The sequence below is a fragment of a genome, unplaced genomic scaffold (assembly GCF_019419815.1).
Source record: "Pyrus x bretschneideri cultivar Hongxiangsu unplaced genomic scaffold, Pyrus_bretschneideri_v1 Contig12, whole genome shotgun sequence".
Taxonomy (NCBI): Eukaryota; Viridiplantae; Streptophyta; class Magnoliopsida; order Rosales; family Rosaceae; genus Pyrus; species Pyrus x bretschneideri.
In genome coordinates, this window is record NW_025999413.1 from 7,104,144 (window position 1) to 7,126,254 (window position 22,111).

Genomic DNA, 22,111 nt, shown 5'->3' on the forward strand with positions numbered 1-22,111 from the left:
AATTATTAAATAACATTGTTAAAATGACGAAAATACTCCTACCACATTTGATGCATTATTTTGGAGGCATTTTTGTCCACTTATTTTTAGTGAAGCTTGTGACCCCTAAAACAGTATTCACTTTAGGCTTGGCTTTTTATTTAGAGATGAAATTGAAATTTGAATACAAGAAAGCAAACGTGTCCTTAACAAACTTGGAAATAAAATAACCCACATCTCCATCCTCATTGCAGAAGGAGAGTCCAATGGAAAAAGTTGCTTAGCTTCCTGAAACCCTTTTCCTTGAGTTTGGTTGTGCCATTTGATTATTATTTTTATTTAGGTAAGAAATTAACTTAGCTCCTCAATAGATGAGATTAAGGAGGAGTTTCTTCTCAACATACTTTGTTACTGATTTACAAAACTTCGTTCACCTGGTGAAAACCGTTCATATTATAAATCACATTATAAAGATTTTATAGTTTATTATTATTATTATTTTGTAGTTATGACCTTTATAATATGATTTACCTTATACACGATTTCGATTATATGCATGAAGTTTTGTAAATCGGTATAACAAAGCATATGAAGGAATTACTCCTCCTCAATCTTAAGGAGTCAAGCTTTCCTCTTTAATGTGATTCAAATGCCATACATAAAACATGTGGATACCACCAAAAAGAAAATTTGAAATTTTAAAGGGCAATAACAATTCTCTGTTAATAATCCTATTTATCATTTCTCCGACAAAAATTAATCAAAATCATTCATTACTCCGGCAAATGTCCAACCCTCCCCCCAAACCTCAAAGCAATCCCAAATGGTTCACCACTCTCAAAAGACCAATTTTATTTTCTTTCTTCCGGTTTAGGGATGACAATGGTTCGATTTGGGAACGAAAATGTTATATCCATCCCCATAACTATTATATATAATTTTCTTTCTCACATAGTGCAACTATTATATATAATTATATATATATATATATATACACTATTATATTATATATAATTCGGTTCGGATTCAGGGAATGATATGGATTGGAGACCTCTATAACCATATCCAAAACAATAACCGAATATTTTTCACAGTTTTTCCCATATCCAAAATATCCCCGAACTTTCATATCCAAATCCAATTCATTTGAACGATTATCCACGGTTATCTATTTAAACTTTCAGAAGGGATGGTTAAATTTTGTCACCTTTGTTAATGTAACCATGACAGGGATCTTAGATGTGTCAAAGTGCAGAAATTCCTCGTCACTTACATCAACCTCTGGTAGCTCATCGCCTGATGCACCAGCTGCAACATTTACTCTTGGGATGCCTGTATATGCCCGTATCGCTCAAAGCAGCCTTTGGGAACATCAGTTTCTTTTCCTTTCATTTTTTCAGGAAACAACAATTAAGTGCACTTTAACTCTTGTTCCTTGCTAGTCACACTAAATTTAATGTGTAAAAATTAAGATAGACAATGAAATTATGAAGACACTTTAGAGCCTTTGGGAACATCACAAGATACGAATCGTTATAAAGACTGGTTTGCAAGAGCACTAAGCTCAAACTAGGAAATATCAGGATAGACTAATTTATTTATGTTCAATGACATTATATAAGTAATGTATAAAGAAAATCAAGTACCTTTATAGCAGCACCTAGGGCATCTAGAAGATTCCCATCTGAACTGACAACAAGGCCGTCAATGTAAAGATCCCAACAGATCTTTCCTTCCACAACTACCAGAGAGGAGAGATCAATTCCAGCACCTGAGACAAACAAAGGCACCTACATTTTCAACTCTGCAGTTGGATTAAAATACGCTCAACCGAGAATCCATTGCCAAAAGAGAAAACAGACCAGATCCACTTTTACCACCCAACAGGCAACGTCGAAGAGCCACAGAGAGTTCTGCTGACAGCTCCTCACCCCCTCTACCCTGCAGAAGTAAAAAAACAACAGCTTTACAATAAGTATAAATGCATGTAAAAGTAAGTATGCGCTTAACATCAAGACCGTGGTTATACCTTCACATTGGCAATGACATCTGCAGCACCCAACCTGACCCTTGCCAAACCATTTGCCTGGGCAACGGCCACAAAGAACGGAAATTATAACAAAATAAGTAAAATTTCATGTCACACCAAAAAATAAAATCCATTATTTTTAGTGAAACATATGACATATATTAACCTGGGAAATAACTCCAGTTTTCACACTGATGGGCCGAGGAGTCAATCTTTTTCGGCCATCAGAACGAATGTCCTGAGTAATGCCACCCTATATAAAATGCTTTTCTCCTATGGATAATCCCACCATTTCTGAACATATGATATGAAAATACATTTCTGATCTAATTAACTTCATAAATATCAAGGAGATGCTTTCAATATAGCTTGGACTATTAATTAAGCATGCATTTGCGGACTTTATGGTTTTTAAACAGAACAATTTGGCTTTTCCACTTATTTTTCCAGACTGGAATGTAGATGAAGAGATGCTACTGCTCGAGGTATTGAAAAAACTGATTTCTTGTTTCAATTATTATGATAAACTTATTTTTTTTCTCCTGTGCAACTAATAAATTTTGTCTACTATCACTTGTTCTTTGATGTTGCTGTTTATGGTATTGAAATGTATGGATTTGGGAGTTGGACTGAAGTTTCTGAACATGTTGGAACGAAAACCAGACAACAATGTATTGATCATTACAAAGCTATATATATGAACTCTCCATACTTTCCTCTCCCAGTAAGACCAGTGTTCTAATTAATGCATGTCCACACGCCACACGTGATATACACACACGAATTATATAAAAAGCAAAAATTATTACTAATAGTTTTCATGATATCCCCTTAGGACATGTCTCATGTTATGGGAAAGAGCAGAGAGAAGCTTCTTGCTTTTGCTAAGGGGTCTGATGAAATCAAGAAAGGTTAGTTCGCGTTGAGTCCATATTAGCTGAGGCCTGAAAGCAGTTATGCTTTGGTGTATGATTTATGATTTAAGATGCATCAATAGTTTAAGATCTTTTGTTAGGTAATTTATATTCAAAGGATCCACGAATTGTTTTCGAATGCCCTGTTTCATCTGTTTGTCATGGATAGTGAAGTCATTTGAATTAATTAGAATGTCTGTCTCATCTGTTTCTCCTTTCTCTGCAGAATTTCCCATGCTTGTGGAGATTACATTGAAAGAAGTGTCTGCCTTTTCTGCAGGAATCATGTATGGTATTTTTTATTATATTTTGTACCTACGTTGGTATCAAGCGCTTGTTCCATATCTTCTTGTCTAATTTTGTTTCTTAATTTTCTTAGTCAGATGTGAAGAATCAAAGAAGAATCCAACTTCCAAATCATCGTCGCAGTCAACTGCTGGTACACCAACCAACATTCTTGAGGCAGTTTTTAGCTCTTGGGCAATCTCATTTTTGTCGTATGTGGTTACGCATGACTGGAAATGTCTGATCTTCTGTTTTGCATCAGATGTTGCCAAAGGGTTGGTCCCAGGTGCTGTAAAGAAGGCATCCAATAAAAAGCAGATTAAGGACAAGACCAAAGTCGGTAAAGTGGAAGGTATGATTTTATGGTTACTTTCTGTTTCACAATTATTGCATTTGTAAACATACGCATATCTACTTCTACATGTCTTTAGAATTTCAGTGACTGACTTTCTTTAAGCATTGGTAATGTATCTCCGTGAACTTTATTGCCCAGAAGTTTTTTCCCCACAGATTATTTGTTGTCACTTAAATATTCATTTTATACATGATATATATTTACATACTTATGTATTATTTATCATGTATTTGGTTTAAAGCTTAATTTTATGTTATGTTATCAGCAGAAACTCAGGTTGACCGAAGCGTTGGAGAAAAAAAACTAAGGAGTTTAGTGGAAGAGGGACCTTCTGTGACAGAATTAAGCGGCTATAATTTCAAGACGCAAGAGTTTGAAATGAGTATGACAATGATGCTGAGCAGATTCTGGCAGATATGGAATTCAAGGATACTGACACTAATGCTGACCGTGAATTGAAACTACGAGTTTTGCATGTCTACGCCAAACGGTATTATATGGCTACTATGATAGATTAACGCTGATGGGTCTATTTTCAAAATCATAGCAATTATGAAGAGGGGAACAGTTTAAAATTTTAACAAAATGAAGTGATTATTTTCGTTACGTTCAGAAAATTTATACAGAACTTTATTTCTTTGTCATAATTATTGCAAATGCTAGGCAGAATGTCACAAAAACTTTCATACAAGTAATACTGTTATCTCATCACTAAAACGAGTTAGCCTTGCTGCCTGATGCACCAGCTGCAACATTTACTCTTGGAATGCCTGTTTCGCTCAAAGCAGCCTTTGGGAACATCAGTTTCTTTTCCTTTCGTTTTTTCACTTTAGTTGGAAACAACAATTAAGTGCACTTTAACTCAATTTGTCGAGAAATTTTTTTTTGTATCCGTAACACAAGTGATATATCACGTGTTATTATATAAGTGGTAAAAAATTTAATTTTTATGTTATTAATTTTTCATACAAAAAATCTTACTATTTGTATACAAACACATGATGAATTATCTTGTGTTCTAAGCATATTGAAAAAAATTTCCAATTTGTTGACCCACCGTTTCTCTAGATACTTCCCAGTTCCCACATCGTTTTTCTCACCGCTAAAACCCTCACAGCGCTGCTTGCCTCCACTCTCCCCGTCTTCCTCCTCGCCTCATCTGCTAAAATCTTTTCGATTCAAACATTTGACCGAACACTAACTTTTGAAAATCGTTATAAGCGTTAAAAAAAGTATCATTTTGCACTCTTTTTTCTTTATTTTTCACTAAAGCCTCGTTGTCTAGGATCGAATTGAAACATGTAACTCTTGAAGGTAGAATATAGATTACTCATTAAAGAAACTTATCAATTTCAATCACTCTGCTCAAAAAATGGGAGAATTAGTGCCATGCCCTGATCTTGAGAATCCTCTAGAAACATGCTAACATTTGGAACATCAAAACATGATGGCAAAATCAATAAACAAGGCACCACTAAGTCCACATTAGATAGTCAGCGGAAAGATAGTTTTTAATAAATACTAGTTCACTGTTTAAAACTGAAAACAATTACCAATTAAATTTCCTTTATTCAATCCTTCAAAAGAAATCTGAAAATTGAAAACTAAAAATCAAAGAGAAATGTTGTAAACACTCTAGTTTTCTAACCATACACACATCTGTTTAATCCTAGTCGTTGTTTTTGTTTCATCTTTTCAATGCACTGATTAGATATAATGACGTGTGTGTAATAGGAGAGACAAGTGTGTGGTTATTATTTCCCAAAAGGGTTGGACAATAAATTGGTATGAATTTGTTATTCATGAAATTGGAGTCTGAAATCTCTCATTTACAATTAAAGAGTAATATCACTAAACCGCAGTACTAAATAACTTCATTTCTCAAAATTAAAAACTAAAAATTTAGGTCATCAAAAGGACTCTTATTTTTTCGGATTATGATGTATTCTTTTGCTTTTATTTATTTTTATGTCCGAATTAAATATGCTTAGGATCTCACATAATTAAAGGTGGAGAAATCGACGTCCCTTTTTTTGTAGACAGTATATACAAAATTGTTTCTTTCAATGAGATACGGGAGCTATAGACTACAAAAGAATCCAAAAAAATAGTGATCCTAAACATACACGAAGTCAAGACGGTGGAGAAATGGGTGGTGATCGTGAACATAATAATTTGCTCAGACCATCGCTTTAAGACTTGAAGTCAAGTCATCGTTTGATAAAATCAGCCCATCCCCATCACTTGAAGACTAGAAGTCATTCATCGTTTGCATGTAATAATTTACAAACTCGATGGTTTAGTTTTATCTGTATGTTTGTTTGATCTTAAAGAATGTGAACATAATACTTTGAGCAGATAAAATCACTTGAAGACTTGAAGTCAAGTCGTTATTTGCATATGTGACTCATCTCAACGCTTATTTATCTTTTTAATACAAGTCCTAATTCAGTATATATATATATACACACACACACACACACACACACACTCCATACCTCAATTTATTTATCGTTATACTTACTTATCTCATGTTAATTACATGAGTTGAAGTTCTTCCATGTTGTAGGATTTACAATATATACACACAATTTATTCAATAGTACGTGAATATTAATTAATTTAGCCTTCAATTTAGGTTTAGTATTTTATTTTCTCGAGCTTTGCACACATAACAATCAATTAATTGTCACTCCTACTAATAAAAATGTCACTGAGGCTCCTATCATTTTCATAAACAAAGTGACTTTTGTTCCACTAATCACGGGCATGAGGTCTCATGAACCAGATTATAAGCCACTGATCATCAACATAAACGTTCTTGTGAAGCTAACCATGCATTCAAAGTTACAGGCCGACAAATCGATGGAAGTCTTTCGGAGCTAGCTAATATCCTATTCAGCACTTACACATATTTTTGGGTGTGCACAATATTAATTATATATTGCAAGATTTAACATGATTAATTTTATAGATAAAGTTTAAAAAAAGGAACATTTTGGATGCGGTTCCTAGCAATATTCTTTGATTGAAACCTTGTGTGTTTTTAGTTTTTGATCGAAGTTCCTGACATTAATGTAATAGTGTAGGTTACTATATTTTTTTAATTAAAAATTTAAATTTGTATTTGTTTATATCAATGAGATTTTAAATAAAATTCATAATTTGTGGGATTAAAAATAATAAAATATAAATTATACTCTCTCTCTTATATATTGTGTGTGTGTGTGTGTGTATGGGTACATTTATCAAAATTAACAACAAAAAAATTATTGTACCAAAACATGAGTACATTCTTCAAAATACAGAAAGAAGAAGATATTAGGCTTAATAACATTAGTACATTTCTTCGATTAAACTTGACATGGATACATTCTTAAATCAACGAAAAAGAATGTACCCATATAAGTTTAAAAATGGATTAAAAAATTTTGAATAGATTTTATATTAAAAATTGGGTACATTTTATAGAAATTTTTTTGTACATTTTATATTAAAAAAGGGTACATCTTACATATAACAAATTGGTATATTTAAGAATGGGTACATTTAAGATTAAAAAAATTGAAAATTATGTGAATGGGTACATTTAAGATTAAAAAATTGTTGGCATAAGAGTCATCTTCAACGAAAATTTTAATTTTATAGCTTAGGGTCTAATGTTTTTATTTTTCTTTAAAGATCAACATTATTTGTAACCACTCACCTAGCTTTAAGCTTATCGAAAGAAAGCAATGCGGAATGGAGTTCAGTTCCTGTTCCTCCCCGTTGATCCTTCTCAGCCCTTCGAAGCTCAATAACCAGAAGTGTGGCAAGAGCAAACAACACAGCCTTGATAGGAGCATATTCATGCGACTTAAAAGGTTTGTTCTCGTGCATTTACGTTATGTTTCTCTAGTTATTTTAGTCCTTTATGCTTCTTTTGTGTGTTTTCAGGTTCTAAGGGCAAGGTATGCAAAATGATGCCTTTTGGAGCATTTTGGAGCAAAATCGGACTTGGATTGGATAGCTTATATTTGGAGCAAAAGGAATGGACGAAATTAAAGACCAAACTATCATAACCACCTATCATTACTTATCATCACTTAACATATCATTCATTTATCACTTAACATATCATTCATTTATCACTTAGCATATCATTCATTTATCAATTATCAAACCATTCACTTATCACTCACCACATATCATTCATTTATTACTTAACATATCATTCATTTATCATATCATTCATTTATCACCACATATCATTCATTTATCACTTATCATAACCATACACTTATCACTTATCATACTCATAATCATCTACACATTTCAACCATTTAAAACATTCCACATGCTTTCACAACTTAATTCACATGCACATTCATCCACCTTTCTCCAAAGAACATCTCACATGCATTTCCACCTTCCTACTTCATCATTTCACCACCTTCTCCATCTTTATTCCACATGCATTTATCATAATTCACCCTAGCTACCACCATTCACACACACATGCACTTATTCTTTCATCATTGAACCACCAATTCAACACATGCATTCACACACCCTTTAATCATCCCCCCTTTAAGTTATGATTTTATTTCCTAACCCTACATGCATTATTTATTAACTCTTCATCATGCATCCACATTCATTCCAACACAAAACACACACATGCACTTATTCTTTCATCATTGCACCACCAATTCACCCACATGCATTTCCAACCATTCACACCCCTTTAATCATTCTCCTAGCTATCATTCACATGCTCTCCCATCCATTCTCTCCCTATATAAACCACACACACTTCATTCATTTGCATCATTCAATTCATCCCACACTTCCATTCATTCACTTAACATCTCATTCACAACACAACACTCCACAAACACATCCATTCTTTCTCTCTAGCCGTGAGTTTCTCTCCCTTAGAATCCAAAAACCATCTTCCATTTCCATCACTCCCCACTCCATTCCACACTTCCATCCCCCAACCAACTATCCCTAGACCTTATGCTACAATAAAGAGGAAGATAAGAGGGCCTAAACGTTCATACAATTCAAGTTTGAGTTGTTGGAATGTTTAGGTGTTTCTTTGATTTCAATGTTTAAATTCAATTCTCTTTGTTTTGTACGGAAGAGAAGAGTGCCTAACGTTCATACAATTCAAGTTGAGTTGTTGGAATGTTTAGGTGTTTCTTTGATTTCAAAGTTATGAGGAACTAAACCCCCTTTAGCTAAGGGGTGATTCGAAACTATGTTTATGTTTGCAATATGAATTGATTAACTTTCGTTGGAATTTCATAAGTTGTGGATTCAATTTGTTTAACCGTTTGATTGATAACTTATTTATGTATGTTTATTGAGAATGCGCGCTTAATTTTCATGCATGAATATGACGCTAGAATATAAGTGAGTTTCACCTAATCGTTATGAACTTATATTCACAAGTAGTGGAGGTTGCTTATAAACAATCGCGTTAAATAAATTCTTGGCATAAGTTTCATGCAATCATAGTAACGAATGCCTCGTCAACATTTATAGTTTTCATTGAACGTAATGATCTTTGATTGTATCTTTATTATGATGTCATGTAAGGAACTTTTGAAGAATGCTTTGGGTTGTCGTATGATGTCATCCAATTCATTAACTTAAGGAAAACTTGACGGTTAATTTAAGCGGACCTAATTAACCCGGGGTGTTGAGAAATCATAATTTATCGAAAGACCAACTGAGAATCAATCTTGTATGCAAGTGTAACATGTGTGGAGAAGAACCCCTTGGCTATTCCATCATCCATATTTTCATCTCATTCATATTTACGTTTTGCCTTTAATTACAATTTGTCCATTTAATTTAATCTCGTCCAAACACAATCCCCCCTTTACTTTATTGTCAAATTAGTTAGAAATCAATTTAGTTTGTGTTTTTAAAGAATTTTGAGTCTTTTGGTTTGTCTTAATGTTTTAACGTTTAGTTTCACATTCTTTGAGTCTAGTTTAGTGTTTTATATTGTTTTTACGTTTTTGAGTCAAAATCCAAGTGATTAACAATCCCTCCTAATCCCCGGTCCAGAACGATCTCTACTTATACTTATACTACAATTGTCAAAAAGAGGGTTTAATTTATTACACGGGAGCGAAAAACAATTTAATCATCAAGAAAAAAAAAAAGTCATGGAATCTTCGTGATTTACCTTGTATTGTTTGTTTTTTCCTCGACAACGTCATTCATTGTTCTTCATTTGCACATACACTTTTTCTCACGCCCCAATCTTAAGATACATTCAAAATTAATACATATTTTTTGGTGCACACAGTATTATTTATGGTTGCAGAATTTAACATGATTAATTTTAATGTTGTAAGGTTATTGATTACTATGTTGTAGTGCCGATAAGGAAATAACATATCAAAGGGAAGAAGAGAATTTGTTTCACGTTGAATAATTTGTCTAGAGGAATGATTTCCTTTTATAGATTTCATCATACATTTTCGAAAGAGTTGTGAGACTTGTATGAATGGTCTTATCCATTCATGATAAGACATATAGAAGGGTATAACACTTATGACAAGCCATACCTCTTATCATACCCTTAGGTTAAGTGTATATTAGTACTTCTCCATACGGCTCTTTGTACGTTTCCCACAAACGGTGCCAACTATTGGAGCGAAAAATTTCGTCTCCTCCAACAATAATATTGTAGCCTTGTTGAGAAGCTTAGACACTATCTTCACTTGTCATCAATGAGAACGGATGGACTTGCAAGAAAAACACTCCGAAACTCGAGTTGATGTTTGTTCACTACGTTTGTAAAACATAGAACGATCTCATACCTCCTTTTTTCCCTCATTCTAGTGGGATTCTAGGTCCTTTATAATAGGCATAAAATTCTTGGGCTCCAAGTCCCAGTTTCCTTGTATTTCTCCATGTTCTATGGGGTGGGTATTATGTTGCTTGATTGTAACTCCACTCCTCATGTTTAGCATGCTAATGGCTTATTTAGTGGAGAAGTAATTTTTGGGTCCCACAAGACTATAGGTAATTTCCCAACCTTAAAACAAGGCAAACAATATTTTTATTATAACTTTAATACGGGGCTTTGCACTTGGCTTTGCCTTTATACCAACATTCACCAAAGTGCAGTTTGTTGCAGGTTTTACAAGCCTCTTTTGTGCCTTCCCTGTTACCATTGTGTTTCACAATTCACCAAATTGTCACTAGTCTTAAAACTACATTTCTTATCATAGTTCTTCCAAAACTTCATCTCCTTAGAATTACTAGCTTTTGAGCTTTCTCTAGACTGTAATTTTAGGATAGAAAATGCACTTTTGGTCATTCCTCCTTGAGCATGCTTAATCAGTCTTAGCCCAAAACCCTTGAGTGTTGCAACAACCTCAGGAGCTCATACAAATTTTTAGTCCACTCAAGCACAAACACTATATTATCATAGGTCCTAGTGAGATTGCCCTTCTTACTTTGAAATTCTTTCTTTCACTTAAAAAAGATTACATGTTCGACTAACATGAATGACGTTGATTTCTCTACAATTATGGGAGAGCCATAGACTTCCCTTTAATTATAAACCAAATTGCCTTGATAATGGAGTGGCGGTGATAGAAGTTATTATTTATTTATTTATTTTTTGGCAAATTATTTAATGGTTTATTTTTAGTTACGACTTTGGAACTCGATTTCATCTCACTTTGCTTCATATAATTCAAAAGTAGCAACTTTGTTCCCTGAAACTCAAAAGTCACTCCACTTTGCCCCCTCGAACTCGATTTTGATTCCATTTTACCTCCTGAAACTTGAAAGTCGTTTCGATAAAACTCATAATTCGCTCCACGTTGTCTTAGATCTGTTAATTTCTTATGTGGTTGATTTGTGTGCACTAGGCTAATCAATTTCATTTTTATATTTTTCATCTCTTTAATTTCTTTTAAACATAATATTGTCTGATTGTTGAATATATGTTAACGTATAGTGGAAATTTATAATCAAATTTATTGCACATGTGACATAGATTTATTGGGTGTTGGGTCCCACATATATTTTAGAAGGCATCCTATAAGTTTAAAAGGAAGAAATAGCCCACAAGTCAAAGTGGAACGAATTCTGAGTTTCAGATAGTAAAGTGCAAGTTTTTAGTTACAATGGGCAAAACGAGATCAAAATAAAGTTTTAGGAGACATAGTTAAAAATGAGCTTATTTAATTTTGCTATTTCTCGATGTTACTCAATTGTTTTTTTCTTTGTATAGATACAAACACTTTGCCACGATGACGAAAAAGTTATTATTTTTCAAATTTCATCATTCATCGAGTTGAGCAAAAATATGGTTCAAGAGTATAAGTCTTAATTAATAGTGGGACAAACACTAATCCCTTGACGAGAATGTTTGTGATGATAGTCAAGGGCGTGTAATTTGGTTCAAGCCTTAAAACTGGCACAAAACAAAGGTAAATAATTATTAATGTTATTGAGGAGAATGTTTCTGGTGACAGTCAAGGGTGTGTAATTTGGTTCCAACAAAGACTTTAAGCTTGAAAAGTGGGAGAAACCAAAGGTAGATGGATTAGCATTTTAGCAATATGAATTAATGGAAAAGTATGAGCGGAACATGAGTTCAGCTTGATAAACACCAAAGAAATTAATGGAAGAGTCCATGCATTATGCATACGACTAGAAGGGAGATGGAAGAGGAGGGGAAATCAAATATACTTTCAACAAATTTTGTTCAATATAGATCGCCGACTTGGTTAATAAGATCCAAATGGTTTATACATCCCTTCCAAGGGGTACAGATCGATAGATTGCCTTTCTTACTTTAAAAATCTTTCTTCACTTGTAAAATATTTTAAGTTCGACTAACATGAATGGCGTTGATTCTCCACAATTATGGGAGGGAAATGCTAAAGAAACTCTCTCAAAAATGGGACTTTTAATAAACTCTCTGTCACCTCACAGTTTAATCAATTCCCGTGCCAATATTATAAAACATTGTGCTAAAAATATAAGGTGGCAGACAGTTCATGAAGGTCCATCGACTTCACTTAGCATTTCTCTTATGTGAGAGCCATAGACTTCCCTTTAACATAAAACAAAATTGCCATGGTAATGGAGTGGCGGTGGTCAAAATTTACTTTTTGTATATTGTTTAATTTTGCTGTTACTCGATGCTACTCAACTATTTTTCCCTTGTATGGACTCAGAAACTTCCCCACGATGACGAAAAAAGTTGTCATTTTCAAAATTTCATCATTCATCGAGCAAATATGATTCAAGACTATAAGACTTAATTAATCAGTAGGACTAACACTCTCAAGGGATTAGTGTTTGTCGTTATAGTCAAGGTCGTATAATTTGGTTCAAGACTTTACCAAAGGTAGATAGATTAGCATTTTAGCAAGATGAATTAGTGGAAAAGTATTAGTGGAACATGAGTTCAGCCTAGCGTCAGAAGGGAGATGGTATGGAAGAGGTGGGGAAAGGAACCGACTCCGATGAGAGCTCCAACTACCGTTTTCATTTTTATTTTTTATTTTTATTTTTTACAACTTTAAAATGGAAACTTCATCATTCATCAGAGTAACTGTTGTTCGTGTGATGGTGTTGAGTGCGATAAAGAGTCTGGCCACGTCATTGGCCTTGAACTCGGCAGCAGCTGTCTCTATGGTTTTATCAACTACAACAGTAGCCTCTTCCGACTTGTGCACTTGCAGAGGCTTGATCTCTCAGATAACCACTTCAGTTTGTCATCGGAAATCTTCGTTTCTTAACTATATTGGCATCTACTATGATGTATGTTTTGTTTTTATTTATTTTTATGTCCGAATTAAATATGCTTAGGATCTTACATAATTAAAGGTGGAGAAATCGACGTCCCTTTTTTTGTAGACAGTATATACAAAGTTGTTTCTTTCAATGAGCTACGGGAACTATGGACTACAAAAGAATCCAAAAAAATAGTGATCCTAAACATACAAGAAGTCAAGACGGTGGAGAAATGGGTGGTGATCGTGAACATAATAATTTGCTCAGACCATCGCTTTAAGACTTGAAGTCAAGTCATCGTTTGATAAAATCAGCCCATCCCCATCACTTGAAGATTAGAAGTCATTCATCGTTTGCATGTAATAATTTACAAACTCGATTGTTTAGTTTTATCTGTATGCTCGTTTGATCTTAAAGAATGTGAACATAATACTTTGAGCAGATAAAATCACTTGAAGACTTGCAGTCAAGTCGTCGTTTGCATATGTGACTCATCTCAATGCTTATTTATCTTTTTAATACAGGTTCTAATTCTGTGTATATATACTCCATACCTCAATTTATTTGTCGTTATACTTACTTATCTCATGTTAATTACATGAGTTGAAGTTCTTCCATGTAGTAGGATTTACAATATATACACACAATTTATTCAATAGTACGTGAATATTAATTAATTTAGCCTTCAATTTAGGTTTAGTATTTTATTTCTCGAGCTTTGCACGCATAAGAATCAATTAATTGTCACTCCTACTAAAAAAAATGTCACTGAGGCTCCTATCTCTTTCATAAACAAAGTAACTTTTGTTCCACTAATCACAGGGATGAGGTCTCGTGAACCAGATTATAAGCCACTGATCATCAACATAAACTTTCTTGTCGAGCTAACCATGTATTCAAAGTGACAGGCCGACGAATCGATGGAAGTCTTTCGAAGCTAGCTAATATCATATTCAGCACTTACACATATTTTTGGGTGTGCACAATATTAATTATATATTGCAAGATATAACATGATTAATTTTATAGATAAAGTTTAAAAAAATGAACACTTTGGATGCGGTTCCTAGCAATATTCTTTGATTGAAACCTTGTGTGTTTTTAGTTTTTATCGAAGTTCCTAACATTAATGTAATAGTGTAAGTTACTATATTTTTTTAATTAAAATTTTAAATTTGTATTTGTTTATATTAATGAGATTTTAAATAAAATTCATAATTTGTGGGATTAAAAATAATAAAATATAAATTATACTCTCTCTCTCTCTCTTATATATTGTGTGTGCGCGTGTGTGTATGGGTACATTTATCAAAATTAACAACAAAAAAATTATTGTACCAAAACATGAGTACATTCTTCAAAACACAGAAAGAAGAAGATATTAGGCTTAATAACATTAGTACATTTCTTCGATTAAACTTGACATTGATACATTCTTAAATCAACGAAAAAGAATGTACCCATATAAGTTTAAAAATGGATTAAAAAATTTTGAATAGATTTTATATTTAAAATTGGGTACATTTTATATTAAAAAAGGGTACATTTTACATATAACAAATTGGTATATTTAAGAATGGGTACATTTAAGATTAAAAAAAAATTGAAAATTATATGAATGGGTACATTTAAGATGAAAAAATTGTTGGCATAAGAGTCATCTCCAACGAAAATTTTAATTTTATAGCTTAGGGTCTAATGTTTTTATTTTTCTTTAAAGATCAACATTATTTGTAACCACTCACCTAGCTTTAAGCTTATCGAAAGAAAGCAATGAGGAGTTGTGCCTATGAATGGAGTTCAGTTCCTATTCCTTTTATTACACGGGAGCGAAAAACAATTGAATCATCAAGAAAAAAAAAGTCATGGAATCTTCGTGATTTAACTTGTTTTCTATACCTTGTATTGTCTGTTTTTTCCTCGACAACATCATTCATTGTTCTTCATTTGCACATACAATTTTTCTCACGCCCCAATCTTAAGATACGTTCAAAATTAATACATATTTTTTGGTGTGCACAATATTATATATGGTTGCAGAATTTAACATGGTTAATTTTAATGTTGTAAGATTTTGGTGTGCACAATATTATATACCTCCAACAATAATATTGTAGCCTTGTTGAGAAGCTTAGACACTATCTTTACTTGTCATCAATGAGAGCGGAGGGACTTGCAAGAAAACACTCCGAAACTCGAGTGATGTTTGTTCACTATGTTTGTAACACATAGAACAATCTCATACCTCCTTTTTTCCCTCATTCTAGTGGGATTCTAGGTCCTTTATAGGCATAAAATTCTTGGGCTCCAAGTCCCAATTTCCTTGTATTTCTCCATGTTCCATGGAGTGGGTATTATGTTGCTTGATTGTAACTCCACTCCTCATGTTTAGCATGCTAATGGATTGTTTAGTGGAGAAGTAATTTTTGGTTCCCACAAGACTATAGGTAATTTCCCAACCTTAAACAAGGCAAACAATATTTTTATTATAACTTTAATTCGGGGCTTTGCACTTGGCTTTGCCTTTATACCAACATTCACCAAAGTGCAGTTTGTTGCAGGTTTTACAAGCCTCTTTTTGTGCCTTGCCTGTTACCATTGTGTTTCACAATTCACCAAATTGTCACTAGTCTTAAAACTACATTTCTTATCATAGTTCTTCCAAAACTTCATCTCCTTAGAATTACTAGCTTTTGAGCTTTCTCTAAACTGTAATTTTAGGATAGAAAATGCACTTTTGGTCATTCCTCCTTGAGCATGCTTAATCAGTCTTAGCCCAAAACCCTTGAGTGTTGCAACAACCTCAGGAGCTCATACAAATTTTTAGTCCACTCAAGCACAAACACTATAGTATCATAGGTCCTAGTGAGATTGCCCTTCTTACTTTGAAAATCTTTCTTTCACTTAAAAAAGATTACATGTTCGACTAACATGAATGACGTTGATTTCTCTACAATTATGGGAGAGCCATAGACTTCCCTTTAATTATAAACCAAATTGCCTTGATAATGGAGTGGCGGTGATAGAAGTTTTTTTTTATTTATTTGTTTTTTTGGCACATTATTTAATGGTTTATTTTTAGTTACGACTCTGGAACTCGATTTCGTCTCACTTTGCTTCATATAATTCAAAAGTAGCAACTTTTTTTCCCTGAAACTCAAAAGTCACTCCACTTTGCCCCCTCGAACTCGATTTTGATTCCATTTACCTCCTGAAACTTGAAAGTCGTTTCGATAAAACTCAAAATTCGCTCCACGTTGTCTTAGATCTGTTAATTTCTTATGTGGTTGATTTGTGTGCACCAGGCTAATCAATTTCATTTATATATTTTCATCTCTTTAATTTCTTTTAAACATAATATCGTCTGATTGTTGAATATATGTTAACGTATAGTGGAAATTTATAATCAAATTTATTGCACATGTGGCATAGACTTATTGGGTGTTGGGTCCCACATATGTTTTAGAAGGCATCCTATAAGTTTAAAAGGAAGAAATAGTCCACAAGTCAAAACGGAACGAATTCTGAGTTTCAGATAGTAAAGTGCAAGTTTTTAGTTACAATGGGCAAAACGAGATCAAAATAAAGTTTTAGGAGGCATAGTTAAAAATTAGCTTATTTAATTTTGCTATTTCTCGATGTTACTCAATTGTTTTTTTCTTTGTATAGATACAGACACTTTGCCACGATGATGAAAAAAGTTATTATTTTTCAAATTTCATCATTCATCGAGTTGAGCAAAAATATGGTTCAAGAGTATAAGTCTTAATTAATAGTGGGACAAACACTAATCCCTTGACGAGAATGTTTGTGATGATAGTCAAGGGCGTGTAATTTGGTTCAAGCCTTAAAACTGGTACAAAACAAAGGTAAATAATTATTAATGTTATTGAGGAGAATGTTTGTGGTGACAGTCAAAGGTGTGTAATTTGGTTCCAACAAAGACTTTAAGCCTGAAAAGTGGGAGAAACCAAAGGTAGATGGATTAGCATTTTAGCAATATGAATTAATGGAAAAGTATGAGTGGAACATGAGTTCAGCTTGATAAACACCAAAGAAATTAATGGAAGAGTCCATGCATTATGCATACGACTAGAAGGGAGATGGAAGAGGAGGGAAAAATCAAATGTACTTTCAACAAATTTTGTTCAATATAGATCGCTTATTTGGTCAATAAGATCCAAATGGTTTATACATCCCTTCCAAGGGGCACAGATCGATAGATTGCCTTTCTTACTTTAAAAATCTTTCTTCACTTGTAAAATATTTTAAGTTCGACTAACATGAATAACGTTGATTCTCCACAATTATGGGAGGGAAATGCTAAGGAGACTCTCTCAAAAATGAGACTTTTAATAAACTCGCTGTCACCTCACAGTTTAATCAATTCTTGTGCCAACATTATTAAACATTGTGCTAAAAATATAAGGTGGCAGACAGTTCATGAAGAGCCATAGACTTCCCTTTAAACATAAAACAAATTGCCATGGTAATGGAGTGGCAATGGTCAAAATTTACTTTTTGTATATTGTTTAATTTTGCTGTTACTCGATGCTACTCAATTATTTTTCCTTGTACGGACTCAGAAACTTCCCCACGATGACGAAAAAAGTTGTCATTTTTCAAAATTTCATCATTCATCGAGAAAATATGATTCAAGACTATAAGACTTAATTAATCAGTAGGACTAACACTCTCAAGGGATTAGTGTTTGTCGTTATAGTCAAGGGCGTATAATTTGGTTCAAGACTTTACCAAAGGTAGATAGATTAGCATTTTAGCAATATGAATTAGTGGAAAAGTATTAGTGGAACATGAGTTCAGCGTAGCGTCAGAAGGGAGATGGTATGGAAGAGGTGGGGAAAGGAACCGACTCCGATGAGAGCTCCAACTACCGTTTTAATTTTTTTTTTTTTTTTTTTTTTTTTTACAACTTTAAAATGGAAACTTCATCATTCATCAGAGTAACTGTTATTCGTGTGATGGTGTTGAGTGCGATAAAGAGTCTGGCCACGTCATTGGCCTTGAACTCTGCAGCAGCTGTCTCTATGGTTTTATCAACTACAACAGTAGCCTCTTCCGACTTGTGCACTTGCAGAGGCTTGATCTCTCAGATAACCACTTCAGTTTGTCATCGGAAATCTTCGTTCTTAACTATATTTGGCATCTACTATTTTAATTTTGATCCCAATGTTCCATCTACACTCAGATACCTAACTCAGCTCTTTACCTTAACATTTCTTCATTTTATGGTCGCTTGTATTGGCCTGGAAAAGACATTTCACAAAGACAGACCAATCGTTAGCATCTGATTATTCCAGGTCCTGGGTTGGAAAGCTAACCAAACTTGATCATTTGGGCCTTGCGCATACCAACTTAACGGGAAAATTCCCATGTTTTCTTACTAACTTGTCTCCACTTACAGAACTAGACTTGGGTTCTAATGAACAAACTGGTTAAATCCCACCTTGGGTTACAAGGAATTTGACCCAATTAACTGATATGGATTAGTTGAATTTGATCAGCCTTCCAACCTCAAAAGTTTAAAGGCACTTCGGTTATCGTTCAACTAATTTTCTCTGCAAATTAAACCCAATTTGAATGCTACTCTTCCAAAGTGTCAACTTCTGTGGTTGGATTCATGCAACTTAACAAAGTTTACTGAGTTTTTCCAAAACCAGGACGAGTTATACAATCTTAACCTTTCTGACAACAATATTTATGGCCAAATACCAAAATGGTTCTGGATTGCATCTAGAGAATGTTGAATTTGGGTCTATCGAATAACTTCTAAACGGGCATCGAGTCATTTGACCAGAACCCGCTCATTCTTCCATGGAAACATATGTTGTTTTTTGAAATGACGTCCAACTTGTTACAAGGTTCACTGCCAATTCCACCCCAATCAATCATGACTTATGATGTTGCAAACAATGATTATAATGGAGAGATCTTACCACTATTCTGCAGCATGAATCTACAAGTTCTTGATTTGGCTAACAGCCACCTAAGTGGTATGCTTCCACAGTGTTTGGGAACTCCAGTTCTTTGAAAGTACTCAACTTGCCGAACAATTCTTTTGACGGAGATACTCCTCAACTATGTCCAAATAAAAATAGTTTGAGGATGGTAGATTTTTGGCCCGTTGCACTCAGTTGGAGGAATTACCAGCGTTAAAGGCTCTCATTTTGGGTCATAATGAATTTCATGGAATAATTGGGAACCTTGCAACTAACCATGAGTTCCCAAACTTGTGCATCATTGATCTATCTCACAATGGTTTTTCCGGTATGTTGCCCTCTAACCACCTGGAGAACTGGAATTTCATGAAATTTGTTAATGAAACCAATCAAACTTATTTTGAAGTATCTTCGACCAACGCAACTAATGCCACTTATATCTATCAATACAAGATCACAATTCTTGCCAAAGGGGTTGAGTTGAAATATTTGAAGACCCCTTATCTTCTGAGACTTATAGATCTATTATCACACCCTGATCCCGACATACGTGTAAGATCGACACGTGACATCACCACATTCCTATTTATCTATCATGTCTCGCCTCTGAGACAAGACCACAACACAATCAATGATTTAACCATGCAGTCATTTTCTTTCATTTTATGGCTGCATCTAACTTTAGCGTTAGACTGCCTACGTACCCTAAGAAGGGATCAAGCCATTCGTAGTTCACCAGTTCAATAAACTCCTATGACTACTGCAAGACATTACTACATACATGTAATCAGAATAACTATTAAAAACTGTATGCTTTCTCTGTATAGCTTGTCTAGGCAAATGAGACATATATACATATAGCTTCAGAACGTGAATCATCAACTTGATTTTGGTTTCAGTATAGGCATGCGTATAGATATTTATGTTTAATGGGGCATCATTCTACCATTTAAGCAAACAACATGATACGTGTAAAGGCGAAGAACTTAATCGAATAGTAATCACACCACATTGGATCTGTCCTATTGATATCTATACCAGCCATGACATTACTAACCAATATACTTTAGATAAATTGTAATCAACTACTATAAGCATACCCCTTTCAAATTGTATACCAAAATACAAACCCAATAGTACATATAAAAGCAATAATATAACTATAATCTAATAATAACTAGCTGGACTAGTTATAGCAAATAAAATGGTTCGTTAGAACTAATCCAATTGGAGTATATAATGAAATTGAGTGAGGAAGATACGTATAATTTGATACATAGGCAGATAAAACTAGCTGTCTACATTTTCTCTGTATAAGTAGTTATGTATTTAGCATATAATAGTTTGAAAACAACCACCTCACATAGAATCCAGTATATTTATAACTTCACTAAATTTGATAACATTTATTTGCACTAGTTTATCAAATAAGCATGCCAAACAAACCACAAGAACTTGACCCGCCATATTAAATTGGTCTTGAATTCAGAACATAGTCATATTCAACTAGAGAATAGGTATAATGTTTGATATCAAGGAACTAGTTCTCAGGCCATAGAATAACATGCAATCCCTAAACGATAACATTCGAATAATTATTCGTAACTAGTACAAGCCAAACCATATCAATGATTCTTAATAATTAACATAGAAAACCAAACTGTTTATCCAAGTGCCTCAAAATAAAATATAAATTCCTAGCGGTCTTAAGCTCTTCATCCGCTGAAAGAACGAATAAAGAACCACCAATAAATCAATGACCAAAACCAAGAGTGATATACTGCTCTGGTAATAGCATTGTCCAATCAAGTATTTAGCATCAGCATCTGACAATGCCATGGAAAAATATAGAACCACTCAGTAGTTTTAGAACTCTAATTATCTACACAAACCTAGGCTACAACACATACAAATTCAGCAATGTTCTTCAAGGGTAGGACAAATATGGCACACAAAATATTCAAATATATCTGGCCTCGATTCTGGAATAACATTAATACTTATAAAACAAACCCAACTCTTACATTTCTAAAGAGAACCAAGTTAATGTTAGGATTTCAAGGTTCTTCCCTAAATATGCAACCAATCCTTATTGCCCAGTTCGATTCAACTCCTAAACTATACAACGAGTATCATCTCAAATATTCATACAGAATACCAAATTCAAATTCAAATTCAAGAACTGATCCCAAAACTGAAAGTTAAGACCTTGGGAAAAACTTACGCTATAGGAGAGCCCACGGGGAAAGAATCATTATTTTCACTTGGGTCGAGGCCAGGTTCCAGCGGGGTCGGCCGAAATCGGAGGAAAGTCGCCGGAAAAACGTCCATATGTTTGGGCCTCGTTTTCTTTGTACACCCGTTTTCAAAGGGTGGGTATGGTATCAGATTGAAGACGGCTGTGATACGAAAGTATAGCTTCCGGCCTCGTGTGATTTCATTATCGTATGAGGAAGTTATGTTGAAAATAGTTTGCAAGGGGTGAAGTGAGCAAAGGAGGAAGAAGAAGAAAATGGCCTCTTCCCTTCCGTTTTCCCTTCTTTCTTTTCTCGATGGTTTTCCACCCTTCCTCTCTTTCTTATTTTATTATTATTTTATTCTATCATTAATATTTTACATCCAGTGATATTATCTTTTTCCTCCACTTTGAATAAAATGATTGATACTTGTTTTTTAAAATCTTCCTGGTTCAAGTTCTAATTTTCGCTACCATGTACTCAATTGTTTGTAATGACGAGTAATATACTAATTAATATTTCATACGTGTCCTGAATACTAAATAAATAAAAATAGACACATTACCATCTAAGAGCATTTTGATCAT

General features: G+C 33.8%; 2 protein-coding genes and 1 long non-coding RNA gene across 4 annotated transcripts in view; all 3 read right to left on the bottom strand.

Annotated features, from left to right (window-relative positions):
- Positions 1–1,268: 1,268 nt before the first annotated feature.
- On the bottom strand, positions 1,269–2,142 carry LOC125474543 (exosome complex exonuclease RRP42-like). Its single transcript, XM_048578470.1, has 4 exons — positions 2,126–2,142; positions 1,842–2,008; positions 1,626–1,750; positions 1,269–1,364 (listed from the first exon to the last, which is right to left on the bottom strand). The coding sequence occupies exons 1-4, from the start codon at positions 2,140–2,142 to the stop codon at positions 1,269–1,271; spliced, it is 405 nt and encodes a 134-aa protein (XP_048434427.1).
- A 1,666-nt stretch (positions 2,143–3,808) lies between these two features.
- The window catches only part of LOC103935063 (exosome complex component RRP42-like), an 88,826-nt gene continuing 70,523 nt past the window's right edge, over positions 3,809–22,111 (bottom strand). Inside the window, exon 7 of one of the 2 annotated variants that reach the window (XM_048578224.1) lies at positions 3,809–4,375. In XM_048578224.1, coding sequence (XP_048434181.1) covers positions 4,274–4,375 — 102 coding nt within the window. In that variant the 3' untranslated portion in view covers positions 3,809–4,273. The remainder of the gene's footprint in view (positions 4,376–22,111) is intronic. The other variant, XM_048578225.1, reaches the window with a different exon arrangement.
- On the bottom strand, positions 20,743–21,858 carry LOC125474447. Its single transcript, XR_007256008.1, has 2 exons — positions 21,512–21,858; positions 20,743–21,009 (listed from the first exon to the last, which is right to left on the bottom strand). It is a non-coding gene; the product is annotated as an uncharacterized LOC125474447 (long non-coding RNA).